This window comes from Colossoma macropomum, unplaced genomic scaffold (genome assembly GCF_904425465.1).
Source record: "Colossoma macropomum unplaced genomic scaffold, Colossoma_macropomum, whole genome shotgun sequence".
NCBI lineage: Eukaryota > Metazoa > Chordata > Actinopteri > Characiformes > Serrasalmidae > Colossoma > Colossoma macropomum.
Genome location: NW_023494802.1, coordinates 5086751 through 5106828, shown reverse-complemented (window position 1 = coordinate 5106828; position 20078 = coordinate 5086751). Strand labels below are relative to the sequence as shown.

The 20078-nt window shown below is 38.6% G+C and overlaps 1 protein-coding gene across 1 annotated transcript in view; it reads left to right on the top strand.

The window, feature by feature from the left end:
• The window catches only part of cpne9 (copine family member IX), a 75010-nt gene extending 60021 nt beyond the window's left edge, over positions 1 to 14989 (top strand). Inside the window, exons 10-21 of the mRNA XM_036592169.1 lie at positions 689 to 793; positions 2003 to 2044; positions 2236 to 2311; positions 2485 to 2538; positions 2627 to 2688; positions 2866 to 2912; positions 5159 to 5340; positions 5520 to 5647; positions 11227 to 11329; positions 11427 to 11484; positions 12882 to 12955; positions 14719 to 14989. Of these exons, the coding sequence (XP_036448062.1) occupies positions 689 to 793; positions 2003 to 2044; positions 2236 to 2311; positions 2485 to 2538; positions 2627 to 2688; positions 2866 to 2912; positions 5159 to 5340; positions 5520 to 5647; positions 11227 to 11329; positions 11427 to 11484; positions 12882 to 12955; positions 14719 to 14901 (1114 nt within the window). The 3' untranslated portion in view covers positions 14902 to 14989. The remainder of the gene's footprint in view (positions 1 to 688; positions 794 to 2002; positions 2045 to 2235; positions 2312 to 2484; positions 2539 to 2626; positions 2689 to 2865; positions 2913 to 5158; positions 5341 to 5519; positions 5648 to 11226; positions 11330 to 11426; positions 11485 to 12881; positions 12956 to 14718) is intronic.
• Positions 14990 to 20078: the final 5089 nt, after the last annotated feature.

Here is a 20078-nt window from a genome sequence, read left to right as displayed (position 1 = left end):
TTGACATTTTTCAGCCATTCAGCTGGTTACAGTTTATTATTTAATAACATTTGCTAATTCTTTAAATCATAAGTGGTTTGCAAAATACTTTTAATTGTGAATAAGCCATTGGTTAACATTTTGGTGTCTAGTTCATAACATTTTAATCAACACTGTACAAGTTATTAAATAAAATTTAGTAATATGACAAAAGTTTCTAAACTTTTAAACACTGTTGTACCAACAAAGTAAACATGCTAATTTAATTACATTTTGTACGTCCCCTCACTTTTAATGGATAGTGCATTTTGCTTACTAATAATCTAACTGTTAATAATGTACATTTGTATGCAAAAGTTAGAACACAACTTGCAAATGATGTTTTGTTGATTTTCTTAGTGATAATAAGTTAACACATCCTCTACAGTGAACACACTTAATGCACAATACTGTTTATTTTCTGAATTTAACAAATTTAGTAAAACATAAAATGCAGCCTGTGCAAAGTACATTTTATATTGTGTATATTTGTATGTGAAAATGATCAAAAATGCAATATTTATATACGTTCTCTGTAGAGGACATGTTAACTTATTTTCACTTAGAAAATCAACAAAACGTAATTTGCAAGATGGTGGGGTGTTCAAACTTTTGCATACAGCTGTGTATATGTTGAACTGGTCTGTCTCACTGTGAGCTTTTGTTGTAGGTTTACCATCTGCCATAAGACTGAGGTGATCAAGAACACGCTGAACCCGGTGTGGCAGCCTTTCACCATTCCCGTCAGAGCCCTCTGTAATGGGGACTATGACAGGTGAGGAGAGCTGGGTAATGCATCACACACACATACACACTCATATACACACAGCATGTGCAGTATGTGTTGATAGAGTTGCTTTCCTGCACAGTCATTCATTCTCACTCCCACCCACGCGCTTCCCTCAGACTCCTATAGTGAGATATACAGTGCTGTGGCTTTGTGTGAAGGCCTCGTGTGGTGAAGCTATGTGATGAGGATGAAGCCATGGTGAGTGTATACTGGCAGTGGACAGCTGTGTCTCAGTGGCAGTCAGAGTAATCACAGCAGTGGATGGCCGCTGGCTCTGACAGCTCACTCCCTGGACTCCTGCCCACCCTGACCTTTCACTGTTTTGTCTCCTCATTTTTAGAGCAACATGTGAAGGGGTCAGGCTGTATAAGCTGGTCAGGACATGATACAATATGTGTTGGATACTGTACATCTGTAATATGCGAAACAACATCTAGATAAGCCAGAGACATTTTGGAAAGAAGTGTTGTGGATTGAAATTTTTGGCCACAATCACCGTTATGTTTGGGGAAAAAGGAGCAGCATTTGATGAACAGAACACCTTGCCAACTGTTAGGCATGGGGGCAGTCATGGGCTGGAGGTTAGGGAACCAGCCTTGTGACCAGAAGGTCGCCGTTTCGATCCCCTGAGCCGAGAGTACGTGACTGAAGTGCCCTTAAGCAAGGCACCTAACCCCCAACTGCTCGCCAGGTGCCAAATAGGGCTGGACAAGTGTGCTCACTGCCCCTTAGTGCGTGTGTGTTCACTAGTGTGTATGTTTCACTGAACGGATTGGTGAAATGCAGAGGTGAAATTTCCCCGTTGTGGGACTAATGTTGTGGTTGTGGATTCCACTAGATATTGCCAAATGTCACATATTTAACTACTGGTGTTCTCAGAACAATGGACTGACCACCCCAGAGTCCAGACCTCAATGTCTTTGAATGTGGTTACTTCAGTTGCAAGAAGCAGAAAATGTTACACCAGTTTCTAAGACTGAACTTTGGAGGAAAAATATACCTGTAGATTTCTTTGAAAAACTGAAAGCAAGTCTCCACAAAAGAATGGAAGCTGTAATAAAGCTGTAATAAAGAAAAAGAGTAGAATTACAGAAAAAAGTAGTTGTTGAGGCTTCTGTGCAAATTTAAATAAATATCTCTAGTTTGCTTATAAATGTGAAACCCTTTGACACCCTTGTTTGTGTTTTTCTCTAGAACAGTTAAAGTTGATGTGTATGACTGGGACCGAGATGGAAGGTACAGTATGTTCTCTCTTTTTTATTTTTTCACAATTTCACCCACCTCACAGCTAAACTTATTATCATCTGCGAAAAAGAATAGGTCTTCTTGAGCATAATACTGTGCACTGTCTTTAGAGTGAGTTTGGAACTTCAGTATCTAACCTATTTCATCAAATTCATTTGATCTATGTGCGTCTTGTTTTTCAGTCATGATTTCATTGGAGAGTTCACTACCAGCTATAGAGAGCTGTCTCGAGGTCAGAGCCAGTTTAACGTGTACGAGGTGAGAGAGAAAATTGTCCAGGAAAACTTTCCACCACTTACAAGCCATTAATGATAACTGCAATTTCATAGTCTTTTTATGGGTGATATAAGTACAAGAGAACATACCTATTGTAATGCAAAAGCCCGCAGCCATCACCGTAACCTCTGACGTTTGCCATGGTATAATTTCAGGTTCTCAACCCCAAAAAGAAAGGCAGAAAAAAGAAATACGTAAACTCCGGCACTGTAAGTAGAACGGCTTGTCAAAGTGCCCTCTCCTACGAATTCATTTTCATAATTACCCCCATTATCTAATCTTCCCCACTCTCTCCAGGTAACGCTTTTGTCCTTCAAAGTGGAGTCAGAGTACACGTTTGTGGACTTCATCAGAGGAGGGTGAGATTCTGAGAGCCTAATGAGCAAGCAGAGGCTTCTTGTTGGGTTCTTGAATAGAGAACTTAGGTTATTCTGTCCATGTGATGCAATTTCAGGGTTGCTTTTGGTTGGTGTCAATGTCTTTCAGTACATCAGATGTAAATGCACTATTATTAATGTGTCTGAATGTTAAAACAGGACCCAGCTCAACTTCACAGTGGCCATAGACTTCACTGCTTCCAATGGTGAGATTCATTATTATTTGCCTTTATTCTCTGCTTCCCTTATTCCACATAACATACACTGTATGGCTAAGATTATGTGGACACCTGGCCATCACACCTATATGAGTTTGTTGAGCATCCCATTCCAAAACCATGGGCCTTAATATGGAGTTGTTCCCCAACTTGCAGCTCTAACAGCCTCCAATCTTCTGGGAAGGCTTTCCACAAGATTTTGGAGCGTGTCTGTGGGAACCTTTGTCTGTTAAGTCAAAAGAACATTTGTGAGGGCACTGATGATGGACAAGAAGGCCTGGCTCAGAATCAACATTCCAATTCATTCCAAAGGTGTTCAGTGGGGTTGAGGTCAGGGATCTGAGCAGTGCACCGGATGTCCTCCATACCAAACTGGTTAACGTATGTCTTTATGGAGCTCGCTTTGTGGACAGGGGCAAAATCATACTGGAACAGGAGAGGACCTTCTCCAAACTGCTGCCACAAAGCATATTATTATCTGAAATGTCTTTGTACACAGCTTTAAACTATGGTTCTTCAAGGATTCTTTAGTAAAGAAAATAGTTCTATGTAGAACCATGAACACTCAAAGAACCCCATGCATGATTAAAGGGTTCTTTGCATCGTGAAAGGGTTCTTCAGATTGATGGTGAATGTGCTTGACATTGTACCCATAGCCCCAGCCTATTATCCCTCCTCCCCCAAACTTTACTGTTGGTATTATGCGTTCCGGTAGGTAGGGTTCTCCTGGCATCTGAAAAACCTAGATTCGTCCTTCAGACTTCCAGATAGAGAAGTATGATTCATCCCTCTAGAGAACATGTTTCCACTGCTCCAGAATCCAGTGGTGGTGTGCTTTGCACCACTTCAGCTGATGCTTGGTATTGTACAAAGTAATCTTAGGCTTGTGTGCAGCTGCTTGACCATGGAAATATATGAAGCTCCCAATGCACAGGTTTTGTGCTGATGTTGCTTTCAGAGGCAGTTTGGAACTCAGGAGTGAGTAATGCAACAGAGCAGTGCTTCTCAACCCTGGTCTTGGAGGTCCACTGCCCTGTACGTGTTAGTGTTCCCCTTCCTTCAACACACCCAGTCCAACTAATCAACCTATTATTGCTGTAACAGGGATTAGGTGATTATTATGCGCTGTGTGTTTCAGTCCCTGCTCTGTGTGTTTGCATGGTCTACCCCTTCGTGGCTGGGCTGTTGTTGTGCTTAGATACTTCCATTTCACAATAATAGCACTTACAGTTGTCTGGGGCAGATCTAGCAGGGCAGAAATCTCCCAAACTGACTTGTGGCAGAAGTGGCATCTTATGCCAGTGTCACATTTAAAGTCAATGAGGTCTTCATTATGACCCATTCTACTGCCAGTGTTTATCTATGGACACTGCATGTTTATGTGCTTGATTTTATACCTATTAGCAATGGATGTGGCAGAAACACCTAAGCTCAATAACTCAATAATTAGGAGGAGTGTCCACAAACTTTTGGTTATACAGGATACTTCACATCCAAAAGCCATATTCGCATTGAACTAGTTCATAACAATAATAATACATTTTTACATGTCTCCTCAGTGATAAAACATTTGCATTTAGACAGCAATAAAATTGTCACAGGACAAGCGAATTTCTAGTGGATTGTATTTTATATGCACCCAGATTTTTGTATCACACATCAGTCATATAATCATGCTTATTATTTGTAGAAAATTAAAGTTGATGATACTGTGAATGTAAAGTAATACCTTATACCTGTCGCTGCCTATGATCACCCCTTTAGATCCTGCAGGATCTCACTTTTCTTTCCCCGTCCTGCAAATGATCTCCCACTGTAGAGAGGATGGAAATGAAATATTACCACAGAGACTATGTCAATGGTTAAGAGATTCTTCTTCAGTGTCTATGATTTCATGATTTAGGAAGTGTTTAATATGAATATGCACTAAGAGACTAACAATGGCGAATAGCAGCAGTCAAAAATCTTTTTCTCCTAATGTGAGGAGACATCTGCATGGGAAATCACAGAGATGTGCATCCAGATGGGACCAAAATGATCAGACCAGTGCTGAGTTAAATGAAAAACACAATAATAATAGAGAAAAACACTGATATGGCAGATACAGATGGAAATAAAACCATTGAGTTTTAAGTTAGTCTTTACTAAATGATGCATTGAAATACTTGGTGTCTTCATAAAGTGACAGGCAGTGTATCTGTTTCTGAGACTTTGTGCATATGTGTGTACTGTAGGTAACCCTGCTCAGCCCACATCCCTTCACTACATGAGTCCATATCAGATGAATGCCTATGCAATGGCGCTGAAAGCAGTTGGGGAGATTATTCAGGACTATGACAGTGACAAGCTCTTCCCAGCCTACGGCTTTGGGGCCAAGATTCCTCCAGATGGAAAAGTCTCACATGCGTTTCCTCTGGTGAGATACACCTGACCAATCATTCTTGTAGCTCAGTTCTTAAAAAATAGAATAATATATTAACTATTTCACATGACTCTGTATGCCAGCATAGGCTGTTTAGCCTAATTTGAATTTTTGTTTATAATCACAGACTTGTAGATTGATTTGGCTGGTTTTGTGCTCTCACCCTGCCGTAGAATACAGACTGTGAGAATGCGAACTGTGTGGGGATTGAAGGAGTGCTGGAAGCTTATTACGAATGTCTCCGAACGGTGCAGCTCTATGGTCCCACCAATTTCGCTCCTGTCATCAACCAGGTGGCACAGTAAGAGACAAAAGCATGATCTAGCTTCAAGCAATAGTTTGGCAAAAAATTGATTTCACTCAGTTTTCCTCTTGTGCATAAATGTAGTCAGTCAGCCAGGGCATGTTTGGTGTCTGAAGATTCCTTCTTTAGTTTTGAACTGGAGCTACGAGGCTAACGTAGCTAAGTGATGGAAGCCAACAGTTTAGCTTGCAAACCGCATGCTTAAGTCATCGCAGCTTTGCCTCAAATGAGTTGTTAAGTAATCTTAAGTAGAGATGCTTAGAGATACTGTTATTTATTAACGTACATAAATGTACAACATATTAAAACAGTGCAGGCAAGTCTAAATTATTTAATAACTCAACATGGTTTGAGGCAAGTGAGTGGTGTTTTAAGCATGCAGTGTGTACATTGCTAATTGGTCGCTAAAAGCGTCCATTACTTATTAGCAGAGTGTAACAATTATGATTTTTTTCAATTTTATTGCAGATTTCACTTTACAGCTAAATAGGCTGATTGCTTCAAATGGTTTATTTGCTCTTTGCTTTGTGGGCCAAATTAATGCACTGACATCAAACACTTAGACTCACATGCATGGATGTGCATGCACTTCAGCATTCAGAGGAGCAACCATACATTTTCACAGAAAACATAGAATGGCTTACAGCTTGTAAGACTGTATCACATTAGTCCTAGAATGTTTGCAGTATGAATGCATGTATGGTTGCCCTTGCACATTGCATGTATGTGAAGCAAAAGGCCCAAAACTACACTGAACATAACTTATAGGGCAGAGAGGGGCACAACCTGACAGATTTTGGTTTTTGTTGAAAAAATATTCAAGCTGGATTAATCAGATTTTTATACAAGCAACATATACCTCTCCACTACAAAAAACACTTGAACTTAATTTCTAGCACCTATCATTCGTGTACATTTCCACCGAAAATGACAAGAAGCAACATGTTACAATTTAACCCATGGGTGGGTTAACTGTAACAGACAGAGGGTCAGTTTAGCATTTGCTAGAAAAGTCTGATGAATTAGTGCAAACAAAGATAATTTGATATAATTCCATGTTGTAAGAAGCAAATATACTTTCCAACCATAGTGCATTTTATATTATCTATCTATAAGATAGACAGACAGCTCAATTGATAGATACACACACACACATCAAATTATATATGAACACTGGCATGAGACTGTGTGTCAAACAATGACAAATGTATTTTTTGTCCAGTGTAAGACAGCAAATAAAACCATCACACATCAGTAAAATATGAACATTGTTTCTGAAAAACTACAGCTTTACCAACTGTTAACATCAATTTCATTCATATACTTAACTGATACTTAACATTCATAGACGATACTAATGAAGTAGAGGAAAGAAGATTTTTTCTCTCTTTCATTTTAAAGTCTGTGTAAACATTTGGAACAAAAAAGGTGGCTTTGTTGTAACATCACGTTACAGTTAGCCCCACAGTATGGAGGTTTTGCCTAGCACTTGCTGTGAGCTTGTCACCTGCACCAAAACGATGCTACGTTGTCAGCAACAAGATGATGATTAAAGTAATATAAAGTCGGATTTTGTGATTTACACAAACAGCTCAGTAATCGAAAAAAGACTTGTGTTGAAAAAAAATTCTGAGACTGTGGCTAGGACATGTGTCAATGTGGCCAGAAACACACCCTGCTTGACCCTCTTTAACAATGTAAAAAGCCTTAATTTGTGCTCTGCGTTAAGTTGTTGCCCGTTCTCCCCTACTTAAGAACACAAAAGCAGCGTAGCAGATAGCTAATAGGCCAACAGAGTTAGAGTTAGGCTTAAAGTTGAAGTATTTACTAAGTGATACACTGAAAGACTGCAGCATACAAAGTAAAGAAAATGTTACTCCAATGTCCTACAAATTAATTTCAGTGTTTAAGCAGCATTAAACCAAGTGGGAAAGTAAATGAACATCACCGTTAGCTTAATACTAACATAATTTCAAATCCCACAGAAGTTAGCATTATTGTGGCTGTGGTAACTGGATAAACAGGGTACACAAAGTGAAAGTCTCTACATTAAATAATTATTAATAATATTATTAGTGCCATCAAGTCATTTCTGACTCCTGGTTATTTATATGGTTATATGAATAGTGCTTCTCCAGAATATCCTGTCTTCTGTTTGGGTCTTCAGGCTGGTTGGTTCATGATTCATCTGATTGTATCCATCCCTCTTGTTGTTGGTCATCCTCTTCCAAGCATAATGGTGTTTTCCAGTGAATTGGTTCATCTCAGAATATGTCCAAAATAAGAGCTTCTGAGGATCTACTGCTATATGAAATGTGTATCAGATGCAATTTTATGAATATATATCAAAAATCATGCTAAGTTTGTGAGATGAACACAGGTGAAACCGTATTTACATCATAACACAGATTAGCTAGGAAAATCAAAATAAATCTGCCCATTGCCAACTGCACACCTACTTGTTAGCTACATTAGCCTCGTAATTCCAGTGCAAATCAAATGAAGCAAACTTCAGACACCAAACATGCCTTGGCTACATTTGGAGTCAGGTGAAAAACTGTATTAACTTGATTATTTGCCCAGCCATCGTTTCAAACATAGTCAGGCACTGAAGCTTTTTCTTCTCTCCCTACGTCACCTCTTTCATTCATTTCTCTCTCTCTATTTGTCCCTTTTATCTCTTCTCAGTGATTAATAAGTTCAGTCTCACACTCCCCGCCTCTCTTCACATACAACCTCACACACATTAGAAACTCCATCTGAATACTGAGCGTGCGAGTTCAGCATCACTCATCAGCTTCTATATTGCTTCAGCTACATTCAAGGGTGGACGCTAACAATGAACTGCTAACCTTTTCATGCACATACCATCATATATCCTCTCAGCGCACCGTGACTGATTTATGACAGTGATGATATGCACTACGCTTCTTTTTTCTCCACTATATCAAATATAACTGCACAGCTTTTTCTAGGCACAAGCAAATCCCCCAATCAGAAGTGTCTGAAAGCCTAAGATCCCTCAGCGTCTGTGCTGGGCCGCGGGCAAGCTTTAGGAAGCCCCCAGCGATCGATCTCAAGCTGTTTACATTTAATAAAGGCTTTGGAGAAGCAGCCACACGCTCTCCAGCTAAATGAGACAATATCTAAAGATTGTTATTGAGGTGGAGTAGCACAAGGGCATCGGCGCAGGAGCGGCCTTCGCTTTATGAGTGTTCTCTTTCCACAGTGATTTATCAACATTTCTGTCATTTCCAACATTCAGTGTGCTGTGTTCTGTTTCTGTGCTGCATTCCTGACCTTATAATACAACCCCATTTCCAAAAAATTGGGACGCTGTGCAAAATGTAAATAAAAACAAAATGCAGTAATGTGCAAATGATTTACACCCTATATTTTATTGAAAATAGTACAAAGACAACATATCAAATGTTGAAACAACTTTATTGTTTTTTGAAAAATATATGACCATTTTGAATTCAATGCCGACAACACGGTCCAAAAAAGCTGGACGGGGATGGGGCAACAAAAGGTTGGTAAATTTGTGTAATGCTAAAAAAAAACCACCTGGAGGTTAATTGGCAACAGGTCAGTAACATGATTGGGTATAAAAAAGCATCCAAGAGAGGCTGAGTCTTTCAGAAGTAAAGATGGGGAGGGGTTCACCAGTCTGTGAAAAACTGCATGATCAAATAGTCGTCCTCCGGGCTAAAGACCACTCAGCTTGTTATCAGTGCACAGTTCAAAAGCCAGTATTCATGATGGTATAGGGGTGCATTAGTGCACATGGCATGAGTGACTGGCACCATCTTTGAAGGCACCATTAACGCTGAATGATATATACAGGTTTTGGAGCAACATATGCTGCCATTCAGACGTCTTTTTCAGGGAAGGCCTTGCTTATTTCAGCAAGACAATGACAAACCACATTCTGCATGTATTACAACAGCATTGCTCCATATTAAAAGACTCCGGGTGCTAAACTGGCCTGCCTGCAGTCCAGACCTGTCACCACTGAAAACATTTGGTGCATTATGAAATGAAAAATACGACAAAGGAGACCCTGAACTGTTGAACAGCTGAAATCCTATGTTAAACAAGAATGGGAACATGCTTACAGAGTGTTGTTAAAAGTAGAGGTGATGAAACATAGTGGTAAACATGACCCTGTCCAACTTTTTGGGAATTTGTTGTTGACATCAAATTCTAAATGGGCAATTTTTTTCAAAAAACAATAAAATTTTTCAGTTTCAACATTTGATCTGTTGTCTTTGTAAGTATTTTCCTTCCTGGTTTACATGATTTACATATCATCGCATTCTATTTTTATTTACATTCTGCACAGCGCCCCAACTTTTTTGGAAATGTGGTTGTATTTTAAATATTTAAATATTTGAAAAAAAAAAAAGAATTTACTAATGATGCCCTGAAACAAAAAATCACAGTCAAAACTGGCTGTTAATTCAGAACTGTACTGCCAGACTTTTACCAAAAACTAGGAAGAGAGAGCACATCACTCCTGTTCTAGCTACACTGCACTGGCTCCCTGTATCTTTTAGAATTGAGTGTCTGCCGCTTTATGCCCCTGCCCGAGCTCTTAGGTCCACCACAGCAAATTTGTTAGACATTCTGATAGTCCCACAAAATAAATTTGAGAAAGCAGCCTTTGTCTACTATGCACCAAACTGTGGAACAGTGTACCAGAAAGTATTAGAGAGGCTCAGTGGACATTTTCAAATGACAATTTAAAACATTCCTTTTTAATCAAGCAGTTGACAAAATGCCTTTTTTGTTCATTGTTATCTTAGCTATTCTTTTAAATTATTCTTTTTATTTTAACCATTCTTGTATTTTTATTTTTGTTGTAAAAATTGATTCCTTGTTTAAACAGCTTTATTCTTTTGTTTATATGAGCCTCATTGTTTTGTGCATTTTGTGCCCCTTTTCTATTATTATTTTATTTGTTGGAATTTTTATTCATTTAAATTAAATGTTCTATTCTTGATTATCTTTCTACTCATCCTTCTCTGTTGTATACTTTTCTCTGTGTTTTTAAACATCTTTCTCTGTTACTTTTACCATAAAGTACTGTATGGCCTTTTTCTCTTTCACTCGAAAACTGAAGGTGCCACATTTGACTGTTTTTGGCCAAAATGTTTCAGTGACCAAAATTTCGGTGCATCACTAGAATTTAAATTTCTACAATTTATATATATATATATATATATATATATATATATATATATATATATATATATATATATAATATATATAAATTGTAGAAATTTAAATTCCACTGCTTTACAGTGGAAGAACATTTATAGGTCATGTATAGGTAGATGGCTTAATGAGATGGCAGTAAATATGTCAATATTAAGCTTTCTTTTAATTTATTTATTAAGAGGAATTCCGCAAATTTGTGCATAATTCAATCAGATATAAGATATAAGTAGTTGTGAAGTGTTTGATGTGAACTTCACCATCCTAGAGAAACGTACTACATCAGAATAGTTCACATAGAATAGTGGTGATAGGAAACAGACATCTGAAGAGTTTGCTCTCTCTTTCTCTCACAGGTCTGCAGCAGATGTGACAGACGGCTCGCAGTACTTTGTCCTACTCATGATCACTGACGGAGTCATTTCCGACATGGTGCAGACCAAGGAGGCTGTGGTCAATGTGCGTCTCCTCAGTGTCTTCATGCTGCCGAAGGGCAACACTACAATCTTACAAAAGTAGACTTCCTCAGTAAAATGTGATTTCTTTCTTATTTTAGGCTTCTTCCCTGCCCATGTCAATCATCATTGTGGGGGTGGGGCCTGCAGAGTTTGATGGTGAGTATAGAGTACACATAGCCCTGTTCAGTTTTTGATCAGATCCAAAATAGAAGATTAAGTATCTAAGAAAGATTCTATTCATTTGTTTTATTTATGTATGGGTGAATCTAGGAACACTTCACTTACAATTTACTTCATGTAGATGGTCAGCCAAGATGTGTCTGGTGTCTCTAGTTTGCTCCTTTAGTTTCAGTCTCACTTTATTTGGATAGTCCACTCTGGTCCTCTACTGATTATCTACAGATGTTCAAATTGTTAACAAACTGTCTGTGGAAACTCAGTTGATTCTAAACAGTGGTGGGTTTAGGGTTGGGATTTGGACCAGGATTAGGGCTAGGAGCAGGGTGAGGGTTGGGTTTAGGTTTTGGGTTGAGTTTAGGGTTAGGGTTAGGGTTAGAGCCAGGTTTAGAGTTCAAGAAAATTAGAGTGAATTTAGTAGATATTTAGTTGAATGTAACTAAAAAGTAAATTACGTATCTACAAAGCATCTAAAGTGTACTATCCAAATAAAATGTTACCTTAGTTTTATAATGAGCTATGAGTACCTAACAAATAAACCTTGTACACCAGGGTTTATATGGTTATTACATTTTCATTAGTTATTTTTATATATATTCAGTTTTTCATTCTGATTTTTGTGTTTTCAGTTTAGTTTCAGTTAGTGTTAAGGGTGCGTTAATGGTTTTAGTTTAGCTTTAATTTAGGTTCAGTTTTTGTTTCAGTTTTTGTATTATGATGAATGCTGTGATAGTAGGTATCTGATAAGGGTAGACTAAAATTAACAGTAGACTGAACTCGGCTCAGCTCCAGCTTTTAAAGACAGCCGAACACAGAAGGGATCCACTTCTAAACTCTCCTTCACACACGGACAAAAACAAAAAATAGTTTTTCAGTTAGTTATGCAGCAGACATGTTAGTTTTGATTTAGTTTTTGTGATATTATTTTTTAATTTTTAGCACAATGTTAGTTTTTATTTTAGTTGTTTTAGTTAGGTATTTTTTTGTAGTAGTTTTAGTTAACAATAATAAAATCTAAATAGGTGACGTGACTAAAACTGTAGTAACAGCCCTCTCAAACCCTGATTTTTAACCATAATTGTACCAGTTCTTATAACAGTACAAGTTTCCCAGACCCAGATTGATCTTAAACCAAGACTAAAATACATTTTCAATGGCAACTTAATCCATAGCCCACAGTAGAAACCACAAAGGCAAGTCTGTTTGAGATTATTTAATAACTCCACACAGTTTTAGGGAGGTGATAATATAGGTTCGCAGTTTGCATGATGCTAATTGGTGGGTTATAAGCGTTTTTACTTTTTAGCCACATCAGCTTAAGTGCAATGCTAAAGTAGCTACGTTTGGGATCTCTGTCTCTTTCTCTGTCCTTGTAGCGATGGAGGAGCTAGATGGGGATGAGGTGCGGGTGTCCTCCAAAGGCCGCGCTGCCGAACGGGACATCGTACAGGTGATCATCGTCACGCACTATTGCACAGGAAGTAGAATGTAGTACAAATTTGTGTATTTATCTGCTTGAATAAACCTGATTCAGATCATTGGCTAATTAGCAAACCTGTAAACCCTTCATGGGCTTAGTCAGGTGTGTTATAGTGAGGGAACCTGTGCAGAAGCTCTGACCTTGGAGGGTTCCCTTACTGCATGTAGCTACAGCTTAAGGAAATTGAGGGCAGGTGTGCAGGTGTTGATGTGTTATAGTAGGAATTCCATTCAGGGGTGTTTCTAGACTGCTGCTTGTACTGGGGCACTCTCTAAATTAAGGAGGGCACAGCACAACCTCTCCGACCTCTCGGCTTGTCAGCTGCAGGGGAAGAACAGTCTACATTAAAAACAGAAATCCTTTGACTGTGAATAATCGGACCAGGAAAAGTTATAACCCGGCACAATTAAAAACTCTCATTTGCATTGGACACTAGTCCCAGTAGATTTTCTGGTTTAACCCCTTAAATGCCCAGGGCCCACTGGTGTGCCCAAAGCTATATTACACACTTCTATAACCTAAGAATAATTCAGCTTGTTTGCTTTGAAGTCCTTGTACTTGCTGAATAATAAGCCTTAATAAGTAATAAGCCTGAGATTTAAAGGGGTTAAAGATTAGAAAAAAAACTTTTTCTTATAATGTATCTTAAAGGTGGGAGGAACTTTTGAGAACCTCCAACTGCTTTGGGGTGGACTTTTGTAGTGGGCTGCTTTTGTTTTTGTTACCTGATGAAGGCAGAAGGAACCCTGCTAGGAAAAACAGCATAGACCAGGATGGCTGGTCACCAGCAAAACCAGCATATCGCTGTTGTCGGAACAAAACCTTGTATCTCCTGAATGATAACATTACAGGAGAATGAAAAAAACCTACTTTACCAGTCATGTAAGTTAATGGAACTAGACTTTTGAAAAGTCATTTGGGCCATTTCTTTTGGTCTGTTCATCATGAAATTGACACACAATGTCAAGGGCACTAGGCATTTTCAAATTATGCCCAAAACTGAAAAATGCCAAAAATGCACATATGAGGTTTTGTTCCAACAGCAGTTGTGTTTTGGATGTTAGTATGTTGAGTGACCAGCTAAACCAGCACCAGAATTCATGCTGGCCTAAGGGAAGCAGGGAAGACTAACATTACTGCTAGAAAGCTGGATATCTAATTGCAGCTGTATAAATGTAGTAACTCAAACAACAGGAATGACTCCTCAGATGAGAAGGACAAGAAGCTTAAACTTAGCAGGGTAGCTGGCTATTTGGATACCTTACCTCAGTGTGGCTTCTTTTCTCTCACAGAAAGGATAAAAACTTGTCTGTGTTATCAATTTAACATGCTGAATAGTTTTGTTATATTATATGCCATATATATATATATATATATATATATAGAGAGAGAGAGAGAGAGAGAGAGAGAGAGAATGCTGCATAACATGACATATAACAACGAAACCTAAATTAAACAGCGAGAACATTGAAATTTCAAAAGAAGGCAAACGGCGTCCAATTGATGACAGCGTATCAGATTCTGTATATATTTTTGGATGTGGGTTTGTATTTTATTTTAGAGGTATTTTTTCTCACTTAATTGAAAAGTAGCAGTGAAAATCGAACATTATTTTTTAAAAAAGGCAAACTTTTGAGGGATAGAGTAAATGATACTGTTATTCTTCAGTGAAGAATTCCCTTTATGCTTGTTAAAAGCCTTTTTTTAGTTGATTCACTTTGTTTTTCTCTCAGTTTGTGCCGTTCAGAGACTACATCGACCGCACGGGGAACCAGGTGCTGAGCATGGCTCGGCTGGCCAAAGACGTGCTGGCGGAGATCCCCGAACAGCTGCTGTCCTTCATGAAGAGCCGAGGAATCGAACCCAGACCCGCACTGTCCAACTCTCCAGCAACACACATCACCGTCCATCTCTAAACGCAAACTCTTCAGCCCAAACTGCAGCTCAGCTCGCGCTAAAGACTTTATATTCTCATGAAAATTACCCAAGTAATAAGCTCATAATTCAGTCTAAGCGTATGTGGTTACATTACAGTGTAGCAGTAATAATCTCCCTGAATGTTATTGTTCTGCACGTTCTCAGGTGTAGAGTAACAGCTAATCATCTAAATATGCTCTCTCAGTCTTCAGTTACAGCTATTACAACAAACACACACAGTCTTAGATAAATCATTATCATGCCAACCATCAATAAGTGTAATTCTATTCAGATTCATTTTAGCTTTATTGTTTCCAGAAGACTTTATATATGTCTCTCCTTTTCTGTTTCTCCTTCTCTCTCTCTCTATCTCTCTTTCTCCCTTTCTATAATTCTCCTTCTCTCCATCATTCTTTCTACACCTTTCATATTCTTTCCTCTTCTTTTTTCTCTCTCATTCCTTTCCTATCTGTTCTTCCCCTGCTCCTTCCTCCACCTCCCATTTGTCACTCTGTCTATCCCTTTATCTTTTTTACTCTCTATCTTTTCTCCGTCTGTCTCTCTCTCTATTCATCTCTCTATCGGTCTTTCTTCACCTCTCTTTCTTCAACCTTTTTCTCCCTCTCTTTTGTTCTAAACCACTCTTTACCCCATTCTTCCTTTCTTTCTCATCTTTTCTCCTTTTGTCTCTTCACTTTCTCCACCTCCTGTTTTTCATCCTCTCTCTTTCTCCATCATTCTCTCTATCCACCTTTCATATTCTCCCCTTTCTTTTTTCTCTCTTGTTTCTTTTCTGCCTTTTCTTCGACCTGCTCCTCTCTCCACGCCCCCTTTGTCACTTTGTCTCTCTGTCGTTTCTCTTTCTGTCTCTCTGCCTTTCCATCTGTTTCTCCACCTTCCTTTCATCATCCTGTTTCTCTCTCCTTTTCTTTTTCTTTCTCCATCACTTTTTATCCCCATTTTCCCTCTCTTACTCTTTTCATTCTGTGTCTCTCTCCCTTTCTCTCTCTCTACCTGCTGTTTTTCACTTCTCTCGCCATCATTCTCTCTATCCCCCTTTCTCATTCTCCCTCCTTTATTCTCTCAATTCTCTTTTCTGTCTTTTCTTCCCCTGCCTTGTGTCACCTCCTCTTTCTCGCTCTGTCTTTCTCTCTCCATCTATCTCTCTGTACTTCTCTCAAGCAAACTCTTTCTCCCTTTCTTTTACTCTTTCATTGTACATCACTCTATTCTTTTCTCTTTCACCCCCTCTCTCTGATTCTCTCTCTTTATCCCTCTTCCTTTCACTCTTTCTCCACTTCCCCTCTTTTTCATGTCTCTCCTTCTCCATCTCTCTCTATCCCCATTCTTCCTTTCTCTGTGTACCCCTCTTTCTACACCTTCTTTTCACCCCCTCTTTCTCCATAATTCTCTTCATACCCCTTTCTGTCTTTTTTCTCTTTTTAATCTTTCTCTCAATCTCTTTACTCTCTCTCCATATTTTCATCCCTTTCTCTTTCTCCATCACTCCAATCTATCTCATTCTCTTCTTCTTCTCCTTTTTGCTTTCTCCACCTCCTTTTCTTTGCCCTCTCCCTCCATTTCTCTCTCTCTCCCCATTACACTCTATCCTTTTTCTTCAGTGTCCCTCTCTCTATTTTTCCTTTCTATCTTTTCTCCCCCTTTCTGTCTCTCTCGGTATTCCTCTCTTTCTACACCTTCTTTTCCACCACCTCTTTCTCCATCATTCTCTGGATCCCGTTTTCTGTCTTTTTTTCTCTTTTCAATCTTTCTCTCAACCCCCTTTCTTCACTCTTTCTTCTTGTCTCTCTCTCTCTCCATCTTTTTATCGCTTGTTCTCTTTCTCATCACTGTTTTTCATCACTTTTGCTTTGTGCTCTTCTCTTTTTTACTCTTTTTTCTTCACCTCCCCTCTCTTTCTTTTCCTCCTTTTATTCACCCTCTTTCTCCTTTTTCCTTTGTCTCCTTCTTTCTCTTTCTGTCCCTCTCTTACTCAATTTCTTTCTCTATCATTCTCCACCCCCACTCTCCTGCTTTCTTTCTCTCTTCTCCCGCTGTATGCTCTCTTTCTCCATCACTCACTCTCTCTATCGCTCTATCTTTCTTTCGCTTTCTCCTCCTCTTTTTCTCCTTTTTGCTCTTTCTCCACCTCTTTTTCTCCACTCTCTCCCTCCATTTCTTTCTCTCTCTCTCTTTACACTCTATCATATTTCCTCAGTCTCCCTGTTTTTCCTTTCTATATTTTCTCCCTCTTTTTGTCTCTCTCTGTATCCCTCTCCCTTTGTCTCTTTTTCCACCTCCTTTTGTTTGCCCCATCTCTCTCTCTCTCCCTTCATCACTGTTTGCTGACCCTCTTTCCCATCCCCTTCTCTCTATCTCTCCCTGTATCCCACCCCTTTTACTTTCTCCTCCTCCTGTTTATCACTCCCTCTCTCCATTTCCGTACTGTTGGCTGTATTTTTGGATTAGGGCGGGTTTTTGTTTGCATTACAATGTGAAGTCAAGGATAAAGTGGGTGCCGAGCCTGTGTAAATTAAGGGCGTGCAGAACGAGCGCAAGTGCAAGGACACCGCACTGAGAAAGTGTGCATAATATAAATTCGTGTCATATATGTTTGGTGCAATAATACATTTTGCATGCATATCTCTAACTCAGCCTGCACTGAAAAAAGTGATGTACTGAATGTGTTTCATTTCCACAGGAATGAAATACATCAACACTGTTACTGCCAAACAGTAGTAAACTGACAAAATTGTGTTGATTTCATTCATGTGGAAATGATGCACAGCACTGTGTAAATGTCAGAGACCACCCTTTGGTTTATTTCATTTCCAGTCAAAACAGCCATTAAGTACATTGGCATTTAATATTTAGGAGATATTTCTGAGGAGATTAGATATAAGATAATCCACTTGCATAAGGAAGGAGAAAGTCAAAGGAAAACAAGTGAAAAGACAAAAAAATAGATGTAGAAAAGCTACAGAGAAAATGGGACTAACAACTGAAAGACCTGGTAGACACCAAAACTGCCCCCATCAGATAAACAGCACTTAAAGCTTTCATCTTTGAGAGAGAGGAGAAAATCAAGCTGCTTCAGATCTGAAAACATCCATAGTGAGATGACAACTCAGCGCTATGGGTCTGAAAGGATGTGTAGCTGTCAAGAAGACCTTACTGAGAAAACGAAAAAGACAAAAACAGAAGAAAAAGTGTTTGGAATGTGAGAAGTAGAAAATCCAACCAACTTGTAGGAAGTAGTCTAAAATATACCAAGTTAGACACTCACAATCCTGAAAATGTGGTGATATATTTGATTGTTGAGGCTGTACCCATCCAGGGTGTATCCTGCCTTCCACCCAATGACTGCTTGGATAGGCCCCAGCTCCCCCCGCGACCCAGAAGGATAAGCGGCTTAGAAAATGTGTGTGTGTGTGTGTGTGTGTGTGTGTGTGTGTGTGCGTGTGCATGCGTTTGTGTGTGTTGAGGCTGTGTAATTTTCTCATAAATATCTGTTTCTGTTTTTCTTCTGACATTAAAGCTTGTACTTAATGATAATTCTAACCGTAAATGTAATAAATGAATGGTGGTCTAAGTTTTTCACAGCGCTGTATGTTTAAATTAAGTAACTATAATGCATCACTCTTTTCATTGTGCTCAACTACTAATAGATGTGTTTCCTAAAACTTCTATTTGCCACATGTTACATATACTGTGCATGGTTGAGTCAGTGCCATGAGATCGAGCTCATATTTGACTGCTGTCTCATTGTCTCACACTCCTCTTGGTGAACAGTGTTTATCGTTTTCTAGAATAGTTACAGGTATTTGTGCAAAATGCCAAAGTTTGATGTCTAAAGCTGAACATTTTTGACAGAGTTCTGTAAGTATGTGAAGAACTGTTGTAATTTTTCTAAGCCATTGGTGTCTTACCACATTTTTAAATAAAGCATGCATGTCTTGTGACGTTAGATGTGGTCAGAAGGTCTGCTTTTTGGCCCTGCTATCAGACAGTAACATTGGAGTGATTTGTTCACTCCTTGAAACCATGTCCTTATAGAAGCGCATCAGTTTCAACATTAAAAGGAAAATGTCATATGTAAAACCTGGTCCTTATTATGTATGTTTGCATTTAAATTTCCCACTCATATATGCAACGTTGAGCTCAAAATGGAAATTCAAATTCAGTACTGAAATTTTTATTTGCCATTTGGTAAATTAGTACTGACATTTCATTTCCACAAAGTAAAAATGTGTTTCCACAACTGCATATATATGCCAAATATGATTATGCAATGTTGTTAATAATTCAAATGTAATTTATATGCATTTTCACCGTCTAATAATGCATTTAAATTGCAAAGTCAAAGAGAAGTTCATTTCACCAAGCAAAATGCTGTTGGCCCTGCCCTGACGGGATGAATGACCGGTTGGGAAGTCTATGGCGCGCCCTCTAGTTTTGACACTGATGTGGCGCCATAGAAGTCCATGAAAATGAAAATGCAATCTGGTTGAATGTATTTTCAAAGGCATTTTGACACCGAATAAGCGCAGTAGGTGAGAATATATGATTGCAAAGAGGTTCTCTTTAATAATGCAATTCAAATGCATTAGTGAGTTAAAATGCATATTGGATAAATTACATTTTAATTATCATTTTGACACCATTGTTGCATAATCACATTCAGCACAAATATGCAGTTCTGGAAATAAATTTTAATTTAAATAAAGCTTTTCATAAAGCATTGAAATCTGTGCAAATTAAATATCAATACTAATATATGTATACTTGCCAAATGGCAAAATAAAATCGCAAAACTGAATTTGAATTTTCGAATTTTCTTCGCTTATACGAGTGGAAAATTTAAATGCAAACATAAAAATGCATCATGTTTATAATAATAAGTAAAAATAAGATGTACTTTTAAACATACGAGCCACTGCTCTGAGTCTTAGAAACGCCTTTTCTTAAAAGCTAGCACCTGAATGTCCTTTTTTATCATGGTCTCTTGTGTTTTTAGGCTTTCCATTTTGCCCCCTTTAGCTTTTATCATGTCTGACATTATGCTGATGAAAGTACACTGCGATGAAAGCAGGTCTGGAAAGAGAAAGTGAGGGAAAGCACCCATTTTATTTAATTATAGTATTATCCCTTGTTATCTCTTTATTCGGTAGTGTAA